The sequence below is a fragment of the Rhinoderma darwinii genome, chromosome 3, assembly GCF_050947455.1.
Source record: "Rhinoderma darwinii isolate aRhiDar2 chromosome 3, aRhiDar2.hap1, whole genome shotgun sequence".
NCBI lineage: Eukaryota > Metazoa > Chordata > Amphibia > Anura > Rhinodermatidae > Rhinoderma > Rhinoderma darwinii.
In genome coordinates this window covers 369,274,260-369,301,261 of record NC_134689.1, presented here as the reverse complement: position 1 = coordinate 369,301,261, position 27,002 = coordinate 369,274,260, and the positions used below count along the sequence as shown (strand labels likewise).

The following is a 27,002-nucleotide window of genomic DNA, read 5'->3' as shown; positions in this document are numbered from 1 at the left end:
AGCCCAGAATGAAATAATACATTTAGGTCTGCTGCATCTGTATAGTAGTCTTAGACCATTCCCATTAATATTAGATGCAATATCTCCCCTTTCAAAATCCATTATGTCAATGCCGGCCCTTCACAGTCCACCCAAATTCAGCCATTCAGCCACTTTTCTGGCCTTGTAGAGAGGAGATTGCAGATCCTGCAGTGATCAGAACGCTCATTATATAAGAAGCTTTTCAGACCTGTCTCTCCTATGAAAGGGAAGAATATTGTCCACATTTTAAGGTTTACGGCTGTTGATCTTAGCCATCTGGTGAACACATAACATAAGTTCCAGCGTTCTAGAGTCCCATAAATTACAGCGTCCCATGGTGAAAGGTTCCTAATTTCTAGGAAGAGGAAAATTGCAGGGGAAGCTGCATAAAGCAATCTCCTTCTGTCCCACAGTAAGTGTATGTCCCCATGTAGCTTAAATACTGCAGATTTTCTGCAACGTGTTTCATTGTGGAAAATCCGCAGTGTAAGGGCTCGTCCACACGCAGCGTAATTGCTGCTTATTTGCCGTCCGGAATTGTGGACGGAAAATACGCAGCAGAATACAGTAGCAGCAAAGTGGGTGAGATTTAACAAATCTCATCCACATGCTACGTAAAAATTCAGACCAGAAATAGACCCGCGGTGCATATTTTTCGTACCGCAGCATGCCAATTCCTGCCTCCGAAAGTGGACAGAATTGCTGCGTTTTTCAGAGGAGAGGCTACCATCTACCAGCATTGTGAAAAACGCAGCAAAATATGCAGCATTTTCTGCAGTCAAAAAGAAATGGTGCACTTTTGCCACAGCAGAATGTCTGCTACTTTCAATGGAATTACTGCAGAAATTTTCTGCAACAATTCCATTACATGCAGACAAGCCCTACAGTAGCAGCAAAGTGGATGAGATTTGAACAGATGTCATTCATATGTTGCAGTTATTCGGCTGCAATTTCCGGCGGAGACCAGGGCGGATATGCTGTGTTTTTTTACACAGCGTATCTGCCCTGTTTGAACATACACTAAAACAAATCAGGGTGTTTTAGACTCTTCTCTCTGCTATTGCCTCTGGTGTAATCCTGCCTATCTAGTCTCCAGCAGCCGACAGCTAATATAATATTTTCTATAGATAGATAAATCATAGAGCATTTCCTCCTTAAAACATAACAATGACCTGGAAATGCCACATTTGGATTGATGGCACTGTGCTGGGTATTGCAGTAAGTGCCAATGCCTATTCATTCTGCTGATTGGTCAAGCTTCCAATGGTTGGACCTCTTCCGATCATAAATTGATAGGTCATCAATATAATAAGATACATTCATTCATTTTTAAATAAAAATCTTATTATCGTCAGTATGTTTCTATGATTGCAAACTGGTGGATTTAATGGAGTAGCTCTTCACTGGCTCCTTAAAGGTGAAAGCATCTGAGTAAGCTTCAGATTTCAATGAGATTGCTGTAATGTCATTATTGTTTCTTTAAGGCCAGGATCACATACACAGTTTTGATGCAGTTTTTGTGGCAGTTTTTGGCTAAATTTTTTTGAGACGAAGCCAGAAGTGGATCCAATAGGAAAGAAAGGTATAAAGGAATGACTGATGCATCTCCACTTATGTGTTTGGCTAAAAAAACGAAGCCAAAAACCGCCACAAAAACGGCATCAAAACTGTGTGTCATCCTGGCCTAAAGGAGTTGTATAAAAGGAGAACAAAAGGCACACTTTTTTTTTATTTTTTTTAACACTGCCACTCTTGTCTATGGGCTGGGTCTGGTATTGCAGTAAATAGGTCTGACCTACAATACCAGGCACAACCCATGGACATGAGTGGCACTGTTCCTAGAAAAAAGTGTGCCTTTTGTTATCTCATAGCTATATATAGCAGTGAATTCAGTAACTTTCCACTGTTCATATGTTCATAAGAATTTGAAGATGCCAAGGAAAACCTATTTTAAAGTTGGCTTGTTATTACAGACATAGATAAAGTTTTTGAAGGACGTTGTGAAATGTTTCCCAACGGTGGAGAAGCAGCTAAATATCTCCAGCTATGCCATTACACCAGACTAATTGGGATCTAATCTTAGTAATGAGTGAGAATTTCACTTATGACCCCATTATTCCATCCTTAATGCCAAAAAGAAAAAATACTCCAGAATGTTATGAGCAAAATAATTTCCAATGCAGAACTACAGAATAAACAGTTTTTTTTATATTCTTTATAGTGGTTGAGTGAATCCAGTACGCTACTGGTAAGGATTACTATAGACATGTGAGTGTGTGTAGCCTGCAGTTGGTTTTGGGCTTTTGATTTCTTCTGCAAAGATTCTTCAAAAGAGACTTACCAAGAGGCATTTATAAAAGGTCTTTTAAAGAAGATGTCTGATGAAGCCAACTCCTTTTTAAATTGAGACCAGATGATAACCTCGGGTCAATCTTCTCTAACCCCGGAGATAACAGTCATGTCTGGCCAGTATTTTCTTTTGCTGCGGCCTTTGCAGGGTAAAAGTACTACATGGCCTTCACGTAATGTATGAATGGCCGGGTCCGCCAGAATATCTCTCTGTTCTACCTCATAGAGTCAGGACCCCCTTCTATGTCATCCATATGACCTAATAGGGAATATGGACAGGGGTTGTCGTCATGAGAAAACCCATTTAGGGTCACTTCACATGTTGTGTAAATACTGCAGATTTTCCGCAACAGATTTCGTTGTGGAAAATCCACAGCATAATACAGTAACAGCAAAGTGGATGAGATAGAACAAATCTCATCCACACGCTGCGTGAATGCTGAGTGGAGAAAACTCTCAGAAATTGACATGCGGTGTGTTTTTTTTAATCCGCAGCATGTCAATTGTATTTGTGTGAACGCTGCTTATTTTTTGCAGGATTTTCCCATTGAATTCAATGGGAAGGTAAATCCCGCAGCAAATAGCAGATGTTGCGTTTTTTTGCAGCAGAATCGCAGCAAAAAAATGCACCGCAAAAAAAATAAAAATCTTATACTTACCCAGAAGTCTGTTTTTCTTCCTCCAGCCTAGCCTCCTGGAATGACGTTTCATCCCATGTGACAGGCTGCAGCGGGCACATGGGATAAAACGTCATCCCAGGCCTGCAGAGCGTCATGACGTCGGAGGGATGCGACGCCATGGTAAGTATTCTTTTATTTCTGTGCAGTTTTCCGCAGCGGACATCATGGCCGGAAAACTGCACAAGAATTTGGTGCGGTTTTTACGGCCGGAATTCCCTGCGGCACACAGGGCGGATATGTTGTGCGCTTTTACACAGCGTATCCGCGCTGTTTGAACATGCCCATCATGTGTATTATACATGTGAAAACCAGCTTTTAACATCTTATGTCTATGCCGAGATATAATTGCTTGAAGTTACAAGCCCAAACCCTGAGGCTGCACTACTGAGACATTCTGATGATAGCATGACCTCTGTATAGTACAGTGTTGTAATTTAACAAGTACACAGGTATACTGGCCTCAATAAAGCCAGGTAGCATGTAGATATTAATGTAGATTGTGATTTAAACCTACACAAGGTCTTTATGATAGCACTGTACCTAACAAAAATTAGAAGAGAATCAAAATGTTATTGTCATTGTCATGTTGTCATGAAAATCTCTCAGTAGTGCAGCCTCTGGCTTCGGGCCTGTAACTCTTGGCAATCAATTTTCAGCATGGCAGTTAGGTATTAAAAAACAGTTTTCAATTTTTTTATGGGCACTAAAGGGCCATTAAAGGGGTGGTCCACTACTGAACAACTGATGACCTATGCACCGGATAGGTCATCAGTATATCATTGGTGCGGGTCCAAGACCTGGACTCCGCACCGTTAAGCCGCTCCGGCTATCTCTGGGCACCAGATGTTATGGCCCATTATGCTATGTACGGAGCCGGAAGCAGTTGGCTCAGTACATAGCATAGTGGCCGTGCTGCCAAACTGCAGCTCTGCTACTATTCACTTGAATAGGAGCAGGGCTGCAGTACGGCAGCTCGCCGCTATTCAGTGCCCATAGCCAACTGCTTCCGGCATGTACGGCCAGTTCTCGGAGGCAGCCGGATTGTCTTAATGGTGCGGAATCTGTACTGTCCTCCGGTGGATAGGTCATCAGTTATCCAGTAGTGGACTATCCATTTAAGTTAAATCCTACAATTCAGATGAGACTTTCGGGGGCACTCTAGACTTCACAGACCAAGGGGGTGCGTAATACTACACAGCTATACTGCCGTTTTAGGGGGAGCTTTAGGGTATGTTCACACGGAGTGTTATCAGGCGTATTTCGGGGCGTTTACGCCTCAAATAACGCCTGAAAAAATGGAAGCAGAATGCCTCCAAACATCTGCCCATTTATGTCAATGGGAAATACGGCGTTCTGTTCCGATGGGACGTTTTTTTACGCCTCGTTTTCAAAAATACGGCACGTAAAAAGACGCCCGCGAAAAAGAAGTGCATGTCACTTCTTGGGACGTTTTTGAAGCCGTTTTTCATTGACTCAATAGAAAAACAGCTCCAAAAACAGCCGTTAAAAATGCAGCGAAAAACGCTAGACAACTCCGTATTTTCAGGCGTTTTTGAGTTTGAGTTTGCGCTACCGACATGGTAATAATGTATGGAGACAAGCGATCTGAGTAAGGACCGCTTGTCCCCATCTATAGCTCCGTGTGACAGGATTAAAGAAGCGCTGATCAACGATGTCTTGTTGATCGGCGCTCACTGCACTGGCCGCTTATCGGCCGGTGTAAAAGGGCCTTTAGGGTTTTTTCAGATATTGCGGTGTAAAAAGCATCAAAGATGCATCCGAAAAACTCATGTGGTTTTTTTTCTACCACTTGATGTGCTTTTTTCGATTCGGTTGCAGTAAACAATGCAACCGCATAAAAAAACCTGCACCATATTGCGGTAAAAATGCATGCGGTTATTGGATGCTTGGATGTATTTTTCTGCAATTTTAACTGCACCTCAGCCGTAACGTCTTGAGCGCAGTTTTGCTGCGCATATTTGCGTGCGGCAAAACTGCAGTGTAATACAGTACCAGCATAGTCAATGAAATTCCAGGAAGACCCATGTACACGCTGCAGTATTTTTATGCATGTAAATTGACTTGCGGTGCGGATTTTAAAAACCGCAACATGTCAATTTATCTTGCGTTTCCACTTGTGAATTGCGTCTTATATAGTTCACCAAAACCCGCAGCATGTAAAAGCGCAGAAAAATGGATCAAAACGTAAAAACCGCACCAAAAAACTCACAGAAAAACGTACAATTAGATTCGGTTTTTACCTGCGAATTTTCTGCGTACTGTTGTGGCTTTGGTGCGTATTTTCTGCAGCAAATTACGCAACGTGTGCATGTAGCCTTATAGTGAATGGAGCTGAGTTGCAGACCCTTTTCTCTAATCACAGACAAATACTTTATCTTCTAATATTGTACTTTGATTTTTGTTGAGCATGCACATTGTGTAATGTTTATGCCAGTCATCTGACATTGGCATCATGTCATATATTACACTAAATATGGATTACTGTAGCTAGAACTTGCAAAGACAGCGTTGGTTTCTCATCTGTCGGAGCTTACTGGGATCATGTGACCCTATATTTGACTGACAGGGAAGATGTGGGGGAAGTTGCAGTTTTAAATACCATACAGATAACACAGCATTCTTGTTCCTTGTCCAAAGCAAAATCCACAAAACTTATGGCCTTTTGAGTTGTTATTTTGAGGCTTTCTGTTAATATCTGAATTCTGAGACTATGTGCACACGCAAAAAACGGCTTTTCAGGGGAAAAGAGCCTCTGATGTTCTGCCGTTTTTAAAGCATCAAACGTTTTTTGATCATAAACAAAAGAACAAGCAGAGCACATAGCCAAATAAATAAAAATATATAAATCTTTTTATTAAACATATATAACAAACAATGTTAAAAAATTACATAAGGACATGACTCCAGTGAGAAATGACGGAGCAAGAAATAACAAGGTACCGAGGTATAAATACTATAAGTAAAAGTACTTGTTTGAATGAGTATATATGAACAAAAGTAAGTTCCCCTTTCCTAATTGACAGATCCCTAACAATGAGTATCATAGGGTAGAGAGAGGGGAAGGAGAAGTTGAGTTTAAGTGTCAGTGCATCTTTAAATAGTAAAACGTAATAACCTTACCCATTCAAACAGAGACTCGGTACAGGCTCCTCACAAGAACCCCAACGCGCGTTTCGCTTGCGGTGCTTCCTCAGGGGGTGTGTGTGATGCATTTTTTTTTTTTATCCGTTTTTGGAGCTGTTTTTCTATTGAGACAATGCAAACGGCTCCAAAGACGGCTCAAGAAGTGACATGCACTTCTTTTTATGGGGTGTTTTTTTAACGCGCAGTTTTTAAAAATGGCCGCGCAAAAAGCGCCTTGTGGGAACGGAACACCCTTTTTCCCATTGAAATCAATGGGCAGGTGTTTGTCGGCGTTCAGCCCCCCGTATTTTACAGCCGTTTTTTAGGGCGTTTACGGCCCGAAAAACGGCTGAAAATATACAGTGTGAACATACCCTAAGTGGGTAACGTAAGCCAAGCTTCACCTACAATTACAAAAATCAATGTCCCTTTCATCTGATATCAAACTGATCCATTTTATTTATTTGCTTTGCAGTTGTCCTATAAGCCTTCTTGTCTTTCTGACCACATTCTCAAATTTAAAATGATCAAAGTAGTTTAAGCATTCATACAAAAAGGGGTTGTGTGGTTTGAAGAAATGATTTTCAAATATCCTATTAGGGAATTCTGAGTTAGTAGAACTCGTTTAGGACCCTCATCTACTAGCCAGAGCTGAGACGAGCTACAAAGAGCATCCCTTACTCTGGAGGATCCAACACATCTGTGCATTGCATGGACAATCCATTAATTTCAATAAAAACGTTGTAATGTCTTTTTTATACCTGTGGTGGCGCTGCAGGCAAATTGATCACTGCTGCAGTGATTACAGCTGATCACTGCGTGTCACAGCAGCAGGCCATCCAATCTTCCATGTGTTTTCTACCAAAGCTTGGACCCTGAAAATTCCAGTCCATTGGGAAATTCTGGATTAAAATAACCTTTAAATATTTTTTTTTCTGAATGCCAGACTAATCAGATTTCTGGACCACAATTTGTCAAAGAAATATATTTTACTATATATGCTAGACATTTCACTTGAATTCCTTTAATGCGTATTTTTGTCTCCTAAGAGAAGCCAGCAGTGGTAACTCCCCCACCACTTCCTGAATACCCAGACCCAAAACCAGGAATGGATTACGATGACTGTGAGTACCATATGACGTTGCTACCATTTTTTTTTTATTGTTCCAATGCATCTAAAAAAACATAAGCAAAGTTGTTCATTAAAAAACTACTAAAGTTTTGTGTATACAGCTCCTAGGCAGACCTATGTGTTTTCATGGTTACAGACTACAAAGAAACCTTGTGTAGTCTGATCCTGGTATCATAGTAATCCACTCAGTACATGAGCAATGGAAAAGCAATTCTATAAGAATGAGGCTGAAATTATCCTTTTCAACCAAAGTTCAGGCTAGAGGTGGCCATACCCCTTTAATAGCTGTCGACTGAACGCTTGTTCAGCCGGCAGCTATTCCTCCCAACCTTCACATACACATGCACACTCGATTCGGACGAGAGTGCATTTTTTCTCAATGCGGAGAAGGGAATATGCCGCTTCCAGACACCTCTAGCGGCGGCTTATCTCCCATGAGAGCAAAGGATCAGGCATATTGAAATTTGTTCCCCGACATCTGCGGAACGAACGTTGAACAAAGATTTTATACATATCAAGCTTCGTTCACATCTGCGTTGGGGTTCCGTCAGAGGTTTCCGTCAGAAAAGGACCATGAACTGACACAAACTGACAGAGGTTTCCGTTTCCATCACCATTGATTTCAATGGTGACAGATCCGGTGCCCATCCGTTTGTGTCTGTTGTGCACCGGACCCGTCGTTTTGCCGGAAGCAATAGCGAAGTCGACTCCAACGCAGATGTAAATAGAGCCTTAGCTGGTTCGGTCGGCGTTAGTTTAACGCGTATGGCCACTTTTTGTTTTTGCCTTCTTAAACTTGGTAGAGCAGGTGTAACTTTGTCTCAGTAGCCTCATCCTTGCTCAACTTCCAAATATTTCTCACTTCCTCTCCAATATTCCTCAATCAATCCCTTGTTGAGGTACCTTGAAATGAGTGCAGACGTTACCCATGTTTAGGGTATACTTACGTTTTACTCATAAATATGTTGTAATTTGTTTTAGATTATTACTTTAAAGAGGACCTGTTACAAGAGCACAAGTAAATTTGACAATGAAATGTGCACCCATGACTTATTGGCTACTACTAGCCACCAGTAGCAGCTGGAGTTTTTGAAGAAACAAGCTGTGGACTTTTTAGTGCCAATTATTGGCAGTGTTATAATGTTGCCCCAACTAGTATACAGTCCACAGATATTTAATAAACTATATCATGGACGAGTGGCCACTACAGGAGTATTCCCCTTCCTTCATACTGCTCCAATCTTTTCTGCGATTCAATAGGATAGGTCATGGTGTACACCTGCATCTTCAAAACACTGTAGAGAAGTTTGGTCAATCACCAAACCCAGAGTTGGCTGCTACATTTAAATGTTGGCTACTAATACAAGTCAAGTAAATTCAAGCTTACTGGATACATAGGAATTTTTGGTTTGGTTCCTGCAGGTCAGAAGGCCTTAATACACTTATTAGAAACATTGATGTGTTTTTGACAGATGAACTTACGCAACGTAGGAAATGTTCTTTGCACTACAATACATTATCAGGTGGTTTGTCTCTGTTCTCATCCTACATTTCCTTGTGGTTTAGACCGAATTCAGACGAACGTGGGGAAACTCGGACATGAAAAACTGCAATTTTTCACGCCCGAGTTGCCCCCGTGCGTGTCCTGTTTTCATGGATCCCCAGGTACTTGAGTCTATCGAGGGATCTGTGAAAATGGAACAAAATAGGACATGTATTTTTCAACAGACCCTTCACACGGTCCGTTGAAACAATGGCCGTGTGAACGGCCCCATTGAAATACATGCGTCCGTGTGACAGCCGTTGTTTTAACGGCCTCCACACAGACGTATACCACGTTCGTCTGAATTCGGCCTAACTCACATCTTTTTTTTACAGTGGTGACAGCCTTTGTTTGAAGGGATAAAAAGGAGTATTATGATAATGAGTACCCTAGTTGTGTAGGCCATACTATATGGCTAGGGGCATATCATCAGCAAGTACAGAAGGTGACAATAAGTAACAAGGTTTCCCATAGTTGACTTGATTAAAGAGTACAGTATGTGTTTTATGACTATGAGAAAAGCTGAGACTGCTGTGTCTTCACTAAATTAGTCTTCTGACTTGTCAACACCTGCAAAATACATGTAATTTCTGTTTATCTGAGCAGATGATTATACGTTGTACCTCAAGCCACCAGAGACAAAGGAGGAAGAGTGGACAGATGAAGACAAATACCCATCAAGTAATTATTTTATGGAAAAATGTCTATAGTTATGTATGGATATAGTTGCAACATTAATAATAGCTATACAGATTAAGGGTACATGCACACAGCTATATTACGACTCCTAATAGCCTCTGAGTTGTATGGAGCTGTAATATGGCACCTATATATCTGTATGGGTCCTTACTGTACCTTTGTATGCATATTTTTTTTTCCCATACAAATCCGTACGGCACCGTGGGGAGCCTGTACAGCAAAGAGTAAAAAGTAACTAAAATATAAGTGAAATCAGCAAAATGTTCATAAAGATGTATAACTATATAGCCAATGGTAACTTAAGGTGGCATCTAACTTTAAAGTAAGAGTGTGTAATTTGAATGTGTCTTTCACCCAGCTGTCTCTTTTCTCCACAACTTTGGGTCTAACCAACAGATCTATATTAGTAATTTCAATAATCATGCATTTGCTAACATAAAGGCTGTAGACGTATCCTATATAGGAGTATGTCTACATAGAGTATGATACATACAATGTGTTATATGTATGTACCCATGTATTATATGTCCACAATGTATTATATGTACCATATTTTATGTCTACAGAGAAAACAACTAGCAAAGAGGAACGGGAGAGGGAGGAAGAGGAGAAACAGCGGAAAGGTGAGGGGGAAATGGCAATCATGTAAACGTAGGCCAGTAGCAACGGGGGTCAAAATCACAGTGGAAGAGACATCAGAGCAGTGATCTGTAGTTGTCATGTATCAGCTTGAACATGAATAGAAAAATAGAGATAGATTTAATGGAAAGACAAGGATGGGAAGCGGACAGTAATGATGTAGGGAGATGGTATTTGTGGCTTCGTATGCGTCTGTCCAAGGATCTGGATACTATGGAGGTCTGTATAGAGGGTGCCATAGGATTGAGCTGGACCTATCATCCTTCTTGGAAGTGGAAGTGACCTGAGAGTCATGGCAGTCTTCAATCCTACAAAAGATTGCCGTTCTGTACTGGGATGTTTTGTACTGGCATGTACTGTACTGGGGTTGGGATGGATGGGGCAAGCACCAAAAAAGGCGGACATTTTTTCTATGAGCTTCTTTCCACACCACTACTTTAGTTAGATAAATGGAGTCATAACCCTGCAGTTTACATAACCAGATGCACGCACATCAATTAACAGCCATTTTCCATGTTACATATAGGGCCTGATTTTTAGATGTTACCAGTAAGTTTTAGACATGGGTCCTCATTTCCGTCCACCTGCAGATGCTTCAGCACATCAAAAAGCATTGATAAATAGCTCTCAATCAATTTTCTTTATAGAAATGATAGACAGGCCGTAATTCGGATAAATCTAATATGTACATTTATATGATCTCTTTTTTTCTATGGTAGACAAGAAGAAACCCCCAGAAACATGGGATTCTGAAGAGGTGGAAGAAATTCCTAAGGAGAGGAAAAGTATGTAGAACTTATTGTGCATAGTTTGATCTTGTAAAATCTAAAATGCTCTTGGTTGATTCATTTGGTAGGTAATTCCAAAGCTAATTGTTAAATCTTAATGCAGAGTGCCCCCCCATCGGTCTGGAGTCCCATCGGATAGAAGATGATCAGATGCTTGCTTCCTCTATGTTGCGCCATGGACTGCATGCTCAAAGAGGTCGTCTTAACATGCAAGTATGTATAAAACTAGGTAGGGTTAAGTCATCCAGCAAGTTTTTAATGCTTTGTAATTGTCTATCCATAAAAATAGAAATAATCTTTAGGTGTGTACTATTAAAATATATTTGTGTCCGTTATAAATTAAGCTTTTTGGAATAGCATGAAAAACCTCTCGCTATACCTTAAAGCCCATCTACACGGGGCAATACGTGATCACAATATAGTGGAAATTCATATATTTCCTAAATAGAAGATCAGGAGGTCAATTATCGAGTTATCGAAGACACAAGGAAACAATTAGCCGTTTTAGTATATCTAGCTGAATGGCTACTTACTACAATCTGTATATAATGGATCTACAACATGTCCTATCTCTAGGCAGGCTCTGATGAAGATGACTTCTTTGATGGTGCCTGGTGTGCCGAGGATGATGGCAGAGCACAGTGGTTGGAGGTGGACACTAGAAGAAGCACGCTATTCACTGGAGTTATAACCCAAGGACGGGACTCTATCATTCAGTATGTACTTTCTCTGAATTTGAAATCTGCCCCAAAATTAATTCACAATCCATACGTTTTTACGCAAAAGACGTGGACCATGGGTACAATAAGTAACATTCCTGACTTTTCAAATTGAAATGATTATTTTTTATCTAGCTGTATCTGGGGAAACTTTTTTGCAACTGTGTGTAAATTGCATCATATGACTTAAAATGCAAAGCGTCTGCAGGGCATGTACAGTGGAACACACACAGTAGTCCCTACGACTAAACTCCAAAGCCTTATGCACTCTGTGTGCCCCCATGTGGTTCATCCATACGGCACCATACTACAGAAGTATTGTCCCCTGGAAACAATGCCCCATAGACTTCTACTGGTGCCGATTTATAGCTTAGTACAACTCTGAGCTTGTTCATAACTGTAATATGGCAGTGTACTAGAGGCCTTAGTCAGTGAAGGCTAGGCAATTACCCCTGAGAGAGCTGTAGTATTGGCCATATTGGTTGTCATTTGGATTTCCCAGAGGTAGATATAACCAACAAACGATTGAATAAAATTAGTAACAACTGAAGAAGACAATTCAAGAACTTATATCTTACAACTTTTTTGATTTTAGGGGAAAATGCTCTTAATAGGGTTCTCTGCTCTGGACAACCTCTACTTGTTAGAAGAGTCCCTTGACAATAAGCAGATCACAAAGTGTCCCCCTGTGGGACCCCCAGTGATCAGCTGTAATCTGTGGGGAAACCTGGCAGCAAGTGTTCAATTTCCCTGCAGCGACCCCACAGGGGAAACTAAGCATTAAACAGCGCTCATTCAAATCAATGGGTTGTCTGTGTAATGCAGGACAGGAGAGGTCCTCCAGGGGGTGAGATGGTCTCCACTCTGGCCAAGAGATAAAGATCCTGCACCGAGGACCCTCTCCCCTCTAATAACTAGGTTTTCTAAACTGGACGACCCCTTTAAAGAAGCATTATAGTAAACAGAAAACAATAATGGTAGCTATACTCTGATTGGCATAGAAAACATTAAAAGGATTGGGAGAACCTGCCAAAAATAAAAATAAAATAATAAACTTTACAATGTACTCACCTTTGGAAATCTTGTTTCCCCCATCACTGGTCTATGTTTCTCCCAGGAGTTGTTGTTCTTCTTCTTGTGATGCTTCATCCACGTGACGTCACATGCTAGATCCTCCTATAGCAGTAGGCCACGATGATGTTTTAATCCATAGGGATGTGACGTCCATGACTGCTATTGGAGGACGAGGCATCATGACATGATATCAAATGGATGGATCATCACAGAGGCTGAAGGACCACATAGAAATGATGGAAACCAATGATGGGGGGACAGAGAAAGATTCCTGAATAAGTACACTCTAAGATTCGTGAGTAAGTACATTGTAAAGTTTATTCTTTTTTATTTATTTGGTTCCCCCCTTTTATTTTAAAATTAAATAAATAAATAAATGTAGTAGCCACTTTATAAACCATAAAGAAAATGTTGATTTTTCTTTGCCTTAATTTTGGAACTGTATTTCTTAATCCCCATTTTCTTCCCTGGCAGTGATGATTTTGTCACCTCGTTCTATGTGGGCTTCAGTAATGACAGTCAGAAATGGACCATGTACAGCAATGGGTACGAGGAGATGGTGAGTATGTGGTTATCTGTGCATTTTAGGATTATGACACTTTAACATTTAATTTCACAGATGATTATTTTTGATGCTCAGCTTCTTAAGGCGACACCGAGGACAAAAAACTGTCTTGAATAAAAAAACTCCTTGTTGCCCATTTCATATATCCAAGCAGTTTAGAAAATAAACGCTAAACTCTGATTTCTTCCATTGGGCTAGAGGTCACTTTTATGTGCTTGAATACACTTGGCCCATTTAGATGTTAATAATTTGCTTTTTATGGCCATTAATAGAAGGTCCATATTATAATGGATATTCATTTAATACATAGTCTTACTGCTGCCCTAGAGATGTTCTCCAGACTCCACCGAAATACATTTTTGCAAGGCTGTAATTACCACGTTGGCACACTTTGATTAAATATAAGTCACATATAGGAGGTAGTACCCACACTGTCACATATACTTTTGTTCTAGTGGGCGCAGCTATAGGGGGAGCAGAGTAAGCAGCTGCACCCGGGCCCTGGAGCATGAGGAGGCCAAGGACCCCTGTGCTGCATAAGAAGACACCACTATTATAGATGGCACATGGTAGGTGGGGGGTCCTGTTACAAATTTTAGACCGGGACCCAGGACCTTCAAGTTATGCCTCTGCGTCCTATGCACAATACTGTGTTTAAGAACCCCATTATAGAAATATTGAATGCAAAAACAGTGCGGTTTTAATTTTTCCAGAGCAATTTAAGAAGATGAGCACTGATTGGTTGCTATGGACAACAAGCCCCAATGGGCCTCATGCTTATAAGTTGTTCTAAGAAAAAGTGTCAGTGTTGCCCATAGCAACCAAACAGATTTTAGCTTTCATTTTCCCAGAGCTTATTTGAAAAAGATAGAGGCGATCTGATTGGTTGCTAGAGGAAACACTGACACTTTTTCTTAGAACAGCTTATAAGCATGAGGCCAATTGGGCCTTGTTGCCCATAACAACCAATCAGCGCTCAGATTGTTAAATTGCTCTGGAAAAATGTTGATAAACGAGGCCCAGAATGTTTTAGGTTTTTATAGCTAAAACAAAATCTGTCTCTTTATAGATGTTTTATGGGAATGTGGACAAGGATACACCGGTGCAGACAGATTTTCCAGAATCTGTGGTAGCAAGATTTCTCCGTATATACCCACAGACTTGGAATGGCAGCCTGTGCATGCGCATGGAGGTCTTAGGATGCCCAGTATCCAGTAAGAAACCTTAACCTGCAATGAACATGATAAGTGGTTATACAGAACGGGGGGAACTATCAGGATATCAGGTTATTTGCTGTAGTGTGACCTGAAATTCGTAGAAAAATCTGCATGCCATCTTATTGGACCCGAAAAGATAGCTCTGCATGCAACGCCATTATTCCTGTCATAATAACGGACACCACAACGGAACCCAACAGAGCCTATTATAAGTCAATGGCGTCAGTCGGGCGTACAACAGATTGGACTGCACTGCGTCTTGGTAAATGGAAACCAAGACGCAGGTGTGTACAGAGCCTTGCATGCAGATTTTGCTGTGAATTTTGTTGTTGTTACCCTTTGTTAGGCAATGGGACAATCCTCTGTAAATTTAGAAAAAATCCTTGACAGAGGAAACATTCCCAAATCTGCAGCATGATTTGTGCGTATTTTTTCTGCTGCATCTGCATCGGATTTTGTGATCATTTCATTCACATACATTGCATTATACTTTAGTTGTAAATTTTAGGTACAAATTTTACATAAAAAACCTGCAACTAATGTGCAGAAAATCCACAATTTGCATTGGCAAATGGCCTAAGAGAGAAAAAGAACTGAGAGACTATTGTGAGAGGGAACAGAAGAAAACTTAGTATTAGGCCTCATGCACATGGCGAAGCCCCTCTTTGGATTACAGACCTGTGGGGACTCTGTGTGCCACCATACGTGGCCTCGATAAGGCGCTCAATATCTCTGTTATGCAATGATACAAGCGACAAGTTTTTCCTCAAGATTCCATGATGAAAAAAAAAGAAACGGAGGTCAAATGGAGGTACATCCACATATTTGCATGGGTGCCGTATTACAGTTCCACACAACATCCCAATATGGCAATGTACATGAGCCCTTACATGCATTTTAAATTACCACTTATAACAATCACAGCTTATTTCCTGAAACTCCTGACTGCGGTGACTGGTCATCCCTTAATGGGCCCCGTACCTATGGGGACTTCCCAAATCTTTTAATCTTCTCTTTTGGGAATAGTTATCTTTTTTTCTTGACACAGCTATTCAGGGCCGCCATCAGGGGGGTATTAGGGGTACTAGTGTGAGGGGCCCGGCCAAACCTAATTGAAAGGGGGGCCCGGCAACTGCCGCGACATTCTTTTGGTAGGAAAAAACGGGCCCCTGCAATGGGGCCCGTTTTTTTCACCAAAAGAATGTCGTGAGCTGCTGCTGCGGGCCCCCTCCCTCCCCTCGTCATGGGGGGCCGTCAAACCGTCCGCCCGCGCGCGCGCACCCGATCGCGCGCACAAGGAAACTCCCGCGTGTGCGCACTCGCGAGCGCGCATACACGAACGCCCGCACTCGAGACCGCCCGCGCGCGCACCTGCGAAAGCCCGGAAGCGCGCACCCGCGATCGCCCGCGCGCGAACGAAGCGCGCGCAGCCGCGGACACACATGGACAAAACTTACCTGGAGCCTGGCTGGAGGTGAAGGACTGGACGTCTGAACCGAAGACCTCGCCTGGAAGACATCGCCGGAAGAGGACTGGAGTGGGAGCAGCTCTTTTGACACAGTGAGTAAATGATCTCAAAGTGCTGTTTATGTATGGCCCTGTTCACACAGTATTTTGCAGGCAAAAAAAAATCTGCCTCAAAATTCCTTAAAGAATTTTGAGGCAGATTGTGACCTGCCCACACTATCTTGCCGCGTTTTTTGCCCGCGGTGATTGAGGACAGCAGACAAAAAACGCAGCGAAAAATGCATTTTCTGCCTCCCATTGATTTCGATGGGAGGTCAGAGGCGGAACCGCGGCAAGAAAGGACGTGCTGCTTTTTCTTTTTTCCGCGACTTGCTCCCGTTGATTTCAGATTAAATCAATGGGAGGCGGTTTTGGAAGTTGTTTGGTGCTGATTCTGACGCAGTGTCCGAGTCAATATCAAGGCCCAAAAACTCTGTAAACTGGGCCTTATTGTTGGGGCTTATTCAGACGAACGTGTAATACGTCCATGCAACGCGCATGATTTTTACGCGCCTCGCACGGACCTATGTTAGTCTATGGGGCCGTGCAGACTGTCAGTGATTTTCACGCAGCGTGTGTCCGCTGCGTAAAACTCACGACATGTCCTATATTTGTGCATTGTTCGCGCATCACGCACCCATTGAAGTCAATGGGTGCGTGAAAATCACGCCCAGCACTTCCGCAGCAGTATAAACTATGAATGAAAACAGAAAAGCACCGCGTGCAAACATACAAACAGAGTGTCATAATGATGGCGGCTGCGCGAAAATCACGCAGCCACGCATCATACGCTGCTGACACACGGAGCTGTTATGGACCTTTTGCATGCGCAAAACGCCACGTTTTTGCGCGCTCAAAAAGCACACGCTTGTGTAAATCCGGCCTTAGGGTAGGAACACACTAGGCATGAACACTGTGGATTTTATGCAACACATTTTATTGTGGAAAATCCGCAGCGTATTACAGTCGCAGCAGAGTGGATGAGATTTTAACAAATCTCATTCACACGCTGCAAAAAAAATTGACCTGCAGTGTGGCTTTTTAAGCCGCAGCATGTCAATTTATTCTGTGGAATCGGCGCTCCTTTGTTGCGGAAATGCTGCGGTTCTGCCGCAAAAATCACAAATGAGAAAAAAAAGAAGGTACTTTTTTAAATTGATAAAGTTTAGACTTGCCCCGGCCGTAGTCCTGGTGACGCGATCCTCTATTCTTAGCGCAGCCCCGCCTCCTGTCATGACGTTTCATCCCATGTGACCGCTGCAGCAGTCACATGGTCTACAGCGTCATCCCAGGAGGCGGGGCTACGTTCAGAAGAGAGAGATGCGTCACCAGGACTACGGCCGGGGCAAGTCTAAACTTTTTTTTCCCTGCATGATTCCCGCAGCGGACACGCCTCACGAAACCTGCGCCACTATTTGGTGCGGTTTTGCTGGCAGAATTCCCTGCGGCTACCGGGGCGGATAAGCTGTGGAGTTTTACTCAGCATATCCGCCTAGTGTGTCCCTTATGATGTCGCTCCTGGAGCTGCTGCCGGTCTCTAAATAGGCAGTTGATCCAGTAGAATTTGGAATTATTTTTTTTTGGTGAACCAGCTTAAAAAAATACAAAACTTTTGTGTTCGGGCCTGTTCACATCACTGTTCGCTTCCGTTCCGGGGTTCCGTCTGAGGTTTCTGTCGGGTGAACCCCGCAACGGAAAGTGAAAGTGACAGCACAGTAAGTCGCGGAAAAAAGAAAAAGCAGCACGTCCTTTCTTGCCGCGGTTCTGCCTCTGCCTCCCATCGAAATCAATGGGAGGCAGAAAATGCATTATTCGCTGCGTTTTCTGTCTGCTGTCCTCAATCGCAGCGGGCAAAAAACGCTGCAAGATAGTGTGGGCAGGTCAAAATCTGCCTCAAAATTCGGTGCGCGGTTCCAGGCGGTCGCCGGTGCGCATGCGCGGGAGTTTGCGGGTGTGCACGATCGGTCACACGGGCGGCGGTGTTTGACGGCCCCCATGCTACCCAGGGCCGCTATCAGGGGGGGTATTAGGGGTACTGATGTGAGAGGCCCGGCCAAACCTAATTGAAAGGGGCGCCCGCAGCTCATGACATTCTTTTGGTGAAAAAAACGGGCCCCATTGCAGGGGGCTGTTTTTTTTCCTACCAAAGGCAAGTCGCGGCAGTTTGCCGGGCCCCCCTTTCAATTAGGTTTGGCCGGGCCTCTCACATCAGTACCCCTAATACCCCCCCTGATGGCGGCCCTGGGTACCATGATATAGTGCTGGACGGAGTACCGTTAACAGGCGGTGCCACGGTAGGGGGGCCCAGAAAATTTAGCTGTAGGGGGCCCTGAAATTCCTGATGGCGGCCCTGCAGCTATTATCCCTTATCAGCTTCAATTTCTTTCTAGATGTGGTCAGTTATTACAGCCAGAATGAAGTGTTAACATCTGCAGATAACCTGGATTTTAAGTATCACAATTACAAAGATATGAGGCAGGTGAGTGTTTCTTCACTTTTGTCACCTGCATCAACACCATCCTGCTTTTAATTTCTTAACATCTCTTTTTTTTTCTCAATATACCACTTCACATTCAGCTCATGAAAGTTGTAAATGAAGAATGTCCAACCATCACTCGAATATATAACATAGGGAAGACAGCTAAAGGATTGAAAATATACGCAATGGAGATTTCAAATAATCCAGGGGAGCACGAAGTAGGTAAGGAAGTCAATGAATTCATAGCAAAATGGCCTTCAATTAAAAAGGCCAGAGACCGATTGATTAACAATTTGCCTATAATCTTAAACTGTTTTGCATTTTGCGCAACAGGGGAGCCAGAATTTCGGTACACAGCTGGACTTCATGGTAATGAGGTTCTAGGGCGAGAGTTGCTTCTTCTTCTCATGCAATTTATGTGCAAGGAATATCGAGATGGCAACCCACGCATTACAACCCTAGTCCAAGAGACCAGGATTCACCTTGTGCCCTCACTAAACCCTGATGGGTATGAGATTGCAAGTCCAATGGTGAGTACACAGTACATATGTTTGTAGAAGCCTCCTTAAAAATGTAGAGTCCAACTCTGAGCAAACTCTGCACTGATATTTTTAATACACTATCCAGTCGTGTTTATTTACTGTACAATATGTCTTACACGTTAGACCACTTAGTTTCCTGAGAGGTTAAATGACTTGTCTGAGATTAAAAAGAGGGTCTTATTTTCTATTTCCAGAAACCACGCCATTGCTGTCCATGGGCTATGTCTGGTATCACAGCTCAGCTCTATTGCAGGGTTTGCAATAGTAGGTACAGTTAATGGACAAGACAGGCGCTGTTTCTGGGGGTAAAAAAAACATAAGCATTAGTCTTGATCTCAAATTTTTCCATTCTACCACAGGGCTCAGAACTGGGAAATTGGGCATTGGGCCACTGGACAGAAGAAGGCTATGATATTTTCACCAACTTCCCAGACCTTAACACAGCACTGTGGGCCGCAGAGGACAGAAAGTTGGTCCCTCATCGCTTTCCTAACAATAATTTACCTATTCCAGAAGGCTTTTTGTCAGAAGATGCCACGGTAAGTCTCACATTGGTGGCTGCTCGCAGTATAATTAGGAAGATAGAATTTAATGCTGAGATGTAGACAAAACATATGTATTTCTTTTCTAGGTGGCAGTTGAGACAAGAGCAATCATCGCTTGGATGGATAAAATTCCTTTTGTTCTGGGAGCTAACTTACAAGGTGGAGAAAAGCTGGTCTCTTACCCATATGATATGGCAAGGGCAGTGAAGGAAGAGGAACCACCACCCCGGTATCGTCATCAGTTTCTCCAAGAAGAGGAAGAAGAAGAAGAAGAGGAGTTTGCTGTTGAAGGTGCAGGAGAGGATGAAGAAGGAGTGTCCAGGACACCTGACCATGCTATTTTCCGGTGGCTTGCTATCTCCTATGCCTCAGCCCATCTAACCATGGGAGAAACCACCCGTGGTAGCTGCCATGCAGATGACTACACCAAGGGTATGGGCATTGTCAATGGAGCAAAATGGAGGCCTGTCTCTGGAAGTAAGTAATTCACATGTATCAAGTTCTAGAACCATATCAATGTTTTGGCCTAATTTCAGTTAGGTGATAGGTAATTTTGAAGCTCAGCAAGACACTATACTGCCAGCAGGTCACAAAGCTAGAGCTCACTACTCCTGTGATGGTCTAGGGGTTTTACTACAAAGCAGAAACTGGTGGCGAGTGTTGTTATGCTCCCTCTGCATTACATGAGGGAAGTCACCAGAACATGGCTATGTTGCAATTTCTGACACCACCTGGTTGGTAAATGCACTTTGATATACTATAATAATATTAATCTTTATTTTAATAGCGCCAACATATTCCGCAGCACTTGATTATAATTCAGAGGGAACATGTACATACAAGATCAGACATTACAAAGTGACAAAAATAGCTAATAATTCAAACACGAGGAGTGAGGACCCTGTTCACAAGAGCTACAATCTAGGAAGAAGTGATAAAGGGAAAAAAAAAGAGACAAGGAGCGCTCCTCTGGGATAATGCCACAAAAACAGGGTGGGGTGTGTGTGTGTGTGTGTGTATGTATATATATATATATATATATTATATATATATATATATATATATATATATATATATATATATATATATATATATATATATAAATAATACACTCACCTTTTGGAGTTGTGCTAGGTAGTCGGCCCAACTCGATCATCAAGCATATGGAGCCTTGATGCTCCGTATCTAGGCAGTCTGCTGGCCCTCAGAGTGGACACCGGCGGCTTCATCAGGCAGGTACAAGCCTGATGAAGACCTCAGTTCGAGGTCAAAACGCGTAGCTTCTGTGACTACCTTTGTAATAAATGTTGTTTTCTTACACATGTCCTTTTTAAAGAAAAAATTTCCACTCATTGTGATACTCTGCTTCGACTGAGAATTTGGTCTAATCCTTCACACTAGCGCAAGAGCGCCTTCTACTAAGAATGATTATTTTTTCTAAATCATCTGAATCTATGAGGAAGAGGAGGTGACACAAGAGGTAAAAAGGGCTAGTTAAGTACAATGGTCCAGCCATGTATTATAACAATAGTGTAGTAAACATAAAACTGCATGAGCCGGTCACCAGCCAGTATCTGTGTATGACAGACATGAAGTGCGTTAGGGTGCAAGGAGTGTGGGGGATACTTTTGAGTAAAGGGAGAGGGATAAAGAAAAGGATTTAGATTAGGGAATGTAATAGGCCTCTCTAAAAAGACGTGTTTTCAGGACATACTTAAAGGGAACATGTCAGCAGTTTTGAGGTTCCAAAACTGCCGACAGTACGATAAAGAGGATGGCATTTTAAAAATACCTTTTGTCTTGATGATGCAAGATGTATCACTGAGAAAATGATGTTTAATTCCCCTGGCGCGCCGATGGCAAGTGCTACTAAGGCAGGACTTGATGTGCAAGTGCTCATGCACTGCATGCAGCAGGCCCCCCCCCCCTCTAATCTGAGTGACGGCTCTAGCGGTCTCCTGATTGTCCGCTAGAGCCATCATTCAGAGTAGAGAGTGGCCCGCCACGCCAGGGGAATCAAACATTGGTTTCTTGGTCATGCGCTTCCCCTCCCCTTTATCAATTTGACAGCAGTTTTGAGACCTTAAAACTGCTGACAGGTTCTCTTTAATATCGTGGATGTTGGGAATTCCTCTGATTGTCTGGCATAGCGCTTTTCAGAGGACTGGTGCAGTATGAGAAAAATCTTGGAGATGGGAGTGGGAGGTTCTGATTATGGAGGATGTTAATCTTAGATCATTGGTAGAACGTAGCGCACAGGTAGGGTGGTAGACAGAAATGTGGGAGATGAAAGGAGGTGCAGCACTGTGGAGAGCCTTCAAGGTGAGGGTAATATGTTTAAATTGTATTCTATAGTAAATGGGCAACCAGTTCAGTGACTGGCACAGGGTATAGGCGTAGGTTTAGCGGTTGGTCAGAAAGATAATTCAGTTTCTGTAGAGAGTAGAGTGCGGAAAACAAATTGTAAGGGGTAGAGAAGAGATATAGGAGAGAGATAGCAGATTAAGTCAGAGAAGATGAAGGGGAGACTAAAGACAGGTCGGTAGTTAACAGTGTAAAACGGGTTAAGAGATGCTGTTTTTTTAGTAATGAGGTTGATGATAGCAGGTTTAACCACTTGGCACCATCCATGTACGGCAGATGTGCTCCCTGAAAACATGGCGAGGGCTCAGAAGCCGAGCCCGGACCATACGCAGTGGGTGCCGACTGTTTTACACAACTGACACATGCCTGCAATGACTTGGATTAGAGATCCCTCCGATGCCACGGTCAATAGCGAGTGTAACATCTGAGTGACATCTGACATAGAGAGTGAACACCAGTTTTAGTAAATGTTTGAATTTAAGTGATCGTTTCATATTCCAGACCTCTATAAACAATGTCCCCATAATTGTAGTACCTCTGAATGTAAGAAAGAACACCGCTAACCCTGCACATAGAACGGTTTATAATTCGTTTAGTTGTGGAATCATATGGCCTACTCTTTTCCCTACCAGGTATGAACGACTTCAGTTACCTTCACAATAACTGTATGGAGCTCTCCATATACCTGGGCTGTGACAAGTTCCCACACGAAAGTGAACTGGCTGAAGAATGGGAGAACAACAAAGAATCTTTGCTTACCTTCATGGAGCAGGTGAGTAAACATTGCCCTATTTTTAGATATGAAGAAGAGGCAGGACCTATATGTTTTTTGCAGGGATAGTCCACACCATATAACGGGTACGTCACAAGAAGGATGTTAATATAAGAAACAGTATGCTTTATAGACTAAGGACTTAAGAGATCTTGGGTCTTTACAATAGACTACTACCAAGTAATTTAACGCTCATATCTACCTTTGAACACCATTTAGCATACCACTATACTACACATAGAAACTTGGGTAACTTTCTAAATACATTGTATGTTGTCAAAAATCTTTAGCTGAGCTCCTATAATGCAGTGGGACCTTAGTTTTCCCTGCATAAGAATACTGTACATTGCCCGCCAGCAAGGAATGCTGGGTGATTTCAACGCTGAAACCAGAATTGTAAATGCAGCTCTGGCCAATAATACAGACTGTAACTCAGGACCAGTATAGGGCCAGATTTGGACAAAATCGAACATCTGGCCACCATGTTTTAGCCGACATTTTTTTGGGAAAAACACAGTAATGCAATGCATTTAATTTTTTATTTTATTTTTTACCATCATGGGGAACTTTTATTCCTATCCCTACCTCAAAAGCAGTTCAGTGTGGTGGCGGAGCAAATCATTCCCATACACTGCTTTTGCCTATCCATATGCCTAGTTTATCAGTTGTCCTTTTCTAATAATGAACATATAGCGGGATGACCCTGCCCCATTCCCTACTGACGGGTGTAAATGTGACAATTCTTGCCACTCCCATCTTCTGTACCATCAATCTATGGCATACTGTAGCTCACATTCATTTCTATGTAACATTAAATAATACTGCACTCCCCCGGATCCTACCCTGACCCGTCTGTTACATGGTTACATGGCCATATATTCCCTCACCTACCACTCAATGTGCCTACTTTATTTATTTGGACAGGTTCATCGTGGGATTAAAGGCATTGTGACAGATCGCCATGGGGAACCAATAGCTAATGCCACCATCTCTGTAGCGGAGATACACCACGATGTCAAAACAGGTAAAACTACAATTGTAAAAAATATTCCCTTTTTTCCTACTCACATACTGCATGATTTCTTGTACAATTTTCTTATGATTCCGGTCGCATGTGGGGATGAATCCTAAAAAATGCTTGTGTATAGAGAGGCAGTGTATAGTACAGCAGATACATGTTAGTCAGAGGCAAAAAAATCAAGTGGTTGCTACTAGGCAACTTAAAATTACCTTAGGTTGCAGAATACACTAAGATGATAAATAGATTATGTCTATGCAATATAAATGAACCAATGTATATGCAGTTACATAGTTCGTACGGTTGAAAAAAGACATGTCCCTCAAGTTCAACCAAAGGATGGGAGACAGGGAAGGTACAGTATATCGGTAAACTATAGAATTTTGTTTTACTGATAATGATCCAGAGGAAGGTTAAAAAAATACCCATGAGGTATAAACAAATCTGCCCAAAAAAAGGAGAAATTTCCTTCCTGATCCCAAGTGGCGCTCAGAATTTTACATAGGCGCTGATATTTTTTTTGTTCTAAGAAATGATGTAAGCTTTTTTTATAGCCATCTACTGTCCCTGCTGTGACCAGCTGTTCCACAGATTCACAGTAAAGAAGACTTGTCGCCTCTGGAGATTGCACCTTTTTTTCTCCAGGTGGAGGGAGTGCCCCCTTGTCTTTTGAGGGGATTTTACATGGAACAGGTTTCCACCATTTTTACGGGCCATTTATATACTTACAAATTAATCATGTCCCCCCCTAGTCGTCTCTTTTCAAGACCAAATAAAGAAAACATTTTTAATCTTTCCCCATAACTTAGATCCTCCATGTCCCTTATTCGTTTAGTTGCACTTTATTCAATTTTTTCCAACTCTAGGGCATCCTTTCTATGAATTGGAGCCCAGCACTGAACTGTATATTCTAGATGAGGCCGAACTAATGCTTTGTAAAGTGGTAATATGTCCCTGTCCCTTTTAATACACGACAGCATTCCACTGGCTTTAGAAGCAGCTGATTGACACTGCATACTGTTATTTAGTTTATGATCTACAAGTACACCCAGATCCTTCTCAACAAGTGACTCCCCCCAGTGTAGCTCCCCCTAGGGCATATGATGCGTGCAGATTATCAGTACACAGAGGCATAACTTTACATTTATCCAGATTGAGCCTCAGTTGTCAAGTGGATGCCCAAACACTCGATGTATTCAAGTCGGCTTGTAATATATGAACATTTTCCATAGACTGAACTATACTACATAGCTTGGTGTTATATGTAAAAATAGAAAGTCTTGTTAATACCATCCTCTATATCATTAATAAATAAGTTGAATAATAGTGGTCCCAGAGTACACCACTTATTACCGGTCACCATTCAGAGTAGGAATCATTGACTACAACTCTCTGGATATTGTCCTTGAAGCTGAAAGGTAAAAAAATGGCGCAAACATAGGGTATTACTCACATCAGATATGGCGTAAATGGTGTTGTAGCGATATGCTCACCTGGTGATGTCGTGCTGGGAGCATGACACCCCTGTAGATTGGTTCTTTGATTTGTGGATTTTCCAGGGAACTGAAGGCCACGAGTTGTGCCGGATACAAAATTCTTTGTCCGGTTTCCAGAAATGATAGCAGTGTAGTGAAAAGTTCCCAAAAATCAGCCCTACGAACGGCACTGTTCCCTTTTGAAGAGGTGTGAGATCGGTTCCTTAATGTCGCATGGAAAGGAGGCAAACACTGTGTATAGATGACAATTCTTTAATAAAATAGTATCACAGAAATAGAAGTTCTATCTCTGTGATACTGCCGGAGTAAGGAGCCGGTTCGGCTCCGAAACACGTCGCTTGTATTCATCTATTTTATTAAAGAATTTTCATCCATACACAGTGTTTGCCTCCTTGCCATGCGGCATAAAGAAACCAATATTACACCTCTTCAAAAGGGAACAGCGCCGTTCGTAGGGCTGATTTTTGAGAGCTTCCCACTACACTGCTATCATTTCTGGATATGGTCCTTGAGACAATTTTCAGTCCCTTGGTACTATACCAGTCACAGGAGAATCTCAAAATTTTATGAACAGGATGACAGAAATAACTGAACTGAGTTCTCGAAGATCTCTGGGGTGTAACCCATCTGGTCCTGGACCGTTGTTCACGTTTATTTTACTTAACTTGGACCAAATCTACATTTAGCCAACTAAGTATATTAATTGATGTATTAGCAGCACTGGCGCCGGCTACATCAGCTTGATTTCCCGTGACCAACTCCGCATTACCACTATTTAGGAGTCCTACATGTTGTGATTTTATAACCCTCTATAACCTCTCCTTTGTCACAGGGAGCGGCGGTGACTACTTTCATATTCTCAACCCTGGGGAGTATCGAGTGACTGTGCGGGCCGAAGGTTTTACACAGAGCTCCAAGACATGTACTGTTGGCTTTGAAATGGGGGCAACTCACTGTAACTTTGTTCTGGCACATTCAAACTGGCAAAGAATCAAGGAAATAATTGCAATGAGAGGGAAGGGACCTCTTCGCCTAGCTCCACCTGGGGGCCGTCGCCTTTCCCCATCTGCAAAGCAGCGCATGTTGAGACGAAAAATGTTGAATCGCCAGCGCAATATCAGCACCACTCTTCCACCTACAACTACTCCTTTTGTTCCAACCACCACCTTACCTCCTACAGATACTCCCACAACCATGCCTCCCCACAGACTGCAGCCTCCCACTCCTTCTGAATCTCTGTGGGACACAGAGACTGAGACCTACACAGAAATAGTCACAGAAGTGGAGACAGAAACCTGGGAAGAGGAGGGCACTACACCTATTGCCCCATTCACAACAGCAGAGACTTATACCGTAAACTTTGGGGACTTCTGAGAGGGCCACCTCAAAGGAGAAGGGTTACAAATTGATGTTTGAGCGTCGTAAAAGGTTAAAGTTTCTACCCCAGAGGGGTCAACTCTACATGTATATATAGCTCTGATTATCTGTAAGCCGGGTCCACAGTAAAGCTGTAATAAAGTAATGTGGCCCTATTTTTACACTTACACCTATTTTTTTTAATCTGGACTCCTGGATTAATAACCTTTCTGGCATGGGAGTTAAAGGGGTTGTCCAGAGTTAGAACCTCAGACCCATTCACTTTAATAGAGATGAGGTTCAAAACCAGACACAGCCCATAGACAAGAGTGGCGCTGTTCCTGGAAAAAACAA

At 42.4% G+C, this 27,002-nt stretch overlaps 1 protein-coding gene across 1 annotated transcript in view; it reads left to right on the top strand.

Moving 5' to 3' along the window:
- Positions 1–26,824, top strand: part of AEBP1 (AE binding protein 1) — a 36,117-nt gene extending 9,293 nt beyond the window's left edge. The window contains exons 7-22 of the mRNA XM_075858664.1: positions 7,244–7,318; positions 9,476–9,550; positions 10,135–10,191; positions 10,927–10,992; positions 11,099–11,208; positions 11,572–11,711; positions 13,263–13,347; positions 14,423–14,567; positions 18,467–18,555; positions 18,654–18,777; positions 18,889–19,085; positions 19,457–19,636; positions 19,729–20,119; positions 22,639–22,778; positions 23,703–23,802; positions 26,125–26,824. Of these exons, the coding sequence (XP_075714779.1) occupies positions 7,244–7,318; positions 9,476–9,550; positions 10,135–10,191; positions 10,927–10,992; positions 11,099–11,208; positions 11,572–11,711; positions 13,263–13,347; positions 14,423–14,567; positions 18,467–18,555; positions 18,654–18,777; positions 18,889–19,085; positions 19,457–19,636; positions 19,729–20,119; positions 22,639–22,778; positions 23,703–23,802; positions 26,125–26,666 (2,516 nt within the window). The 3' untranslated portion in view covers positions 26,667–26,824. The remainder of the gene's footprint in view (positions 1–7,243; positions 7,319–9,475; positions 9,551–10,134; positions 10,192–10,926; positions 10,993–11,098; positions 11,209–11,571; positions 11,712–13,262; positions 13,348–14,422; positions 14,568–18,466; positions 18,556–18,653; positions 18,778–18,888; positions 19,086–19,456; positions 19,637–19,728; positions 20,120–22,638; positions 22,779–23,702; positions 23,803–26,124) is intronic.
- Positions 26,825–27,002: the final 178 nt, after the last annotated feature.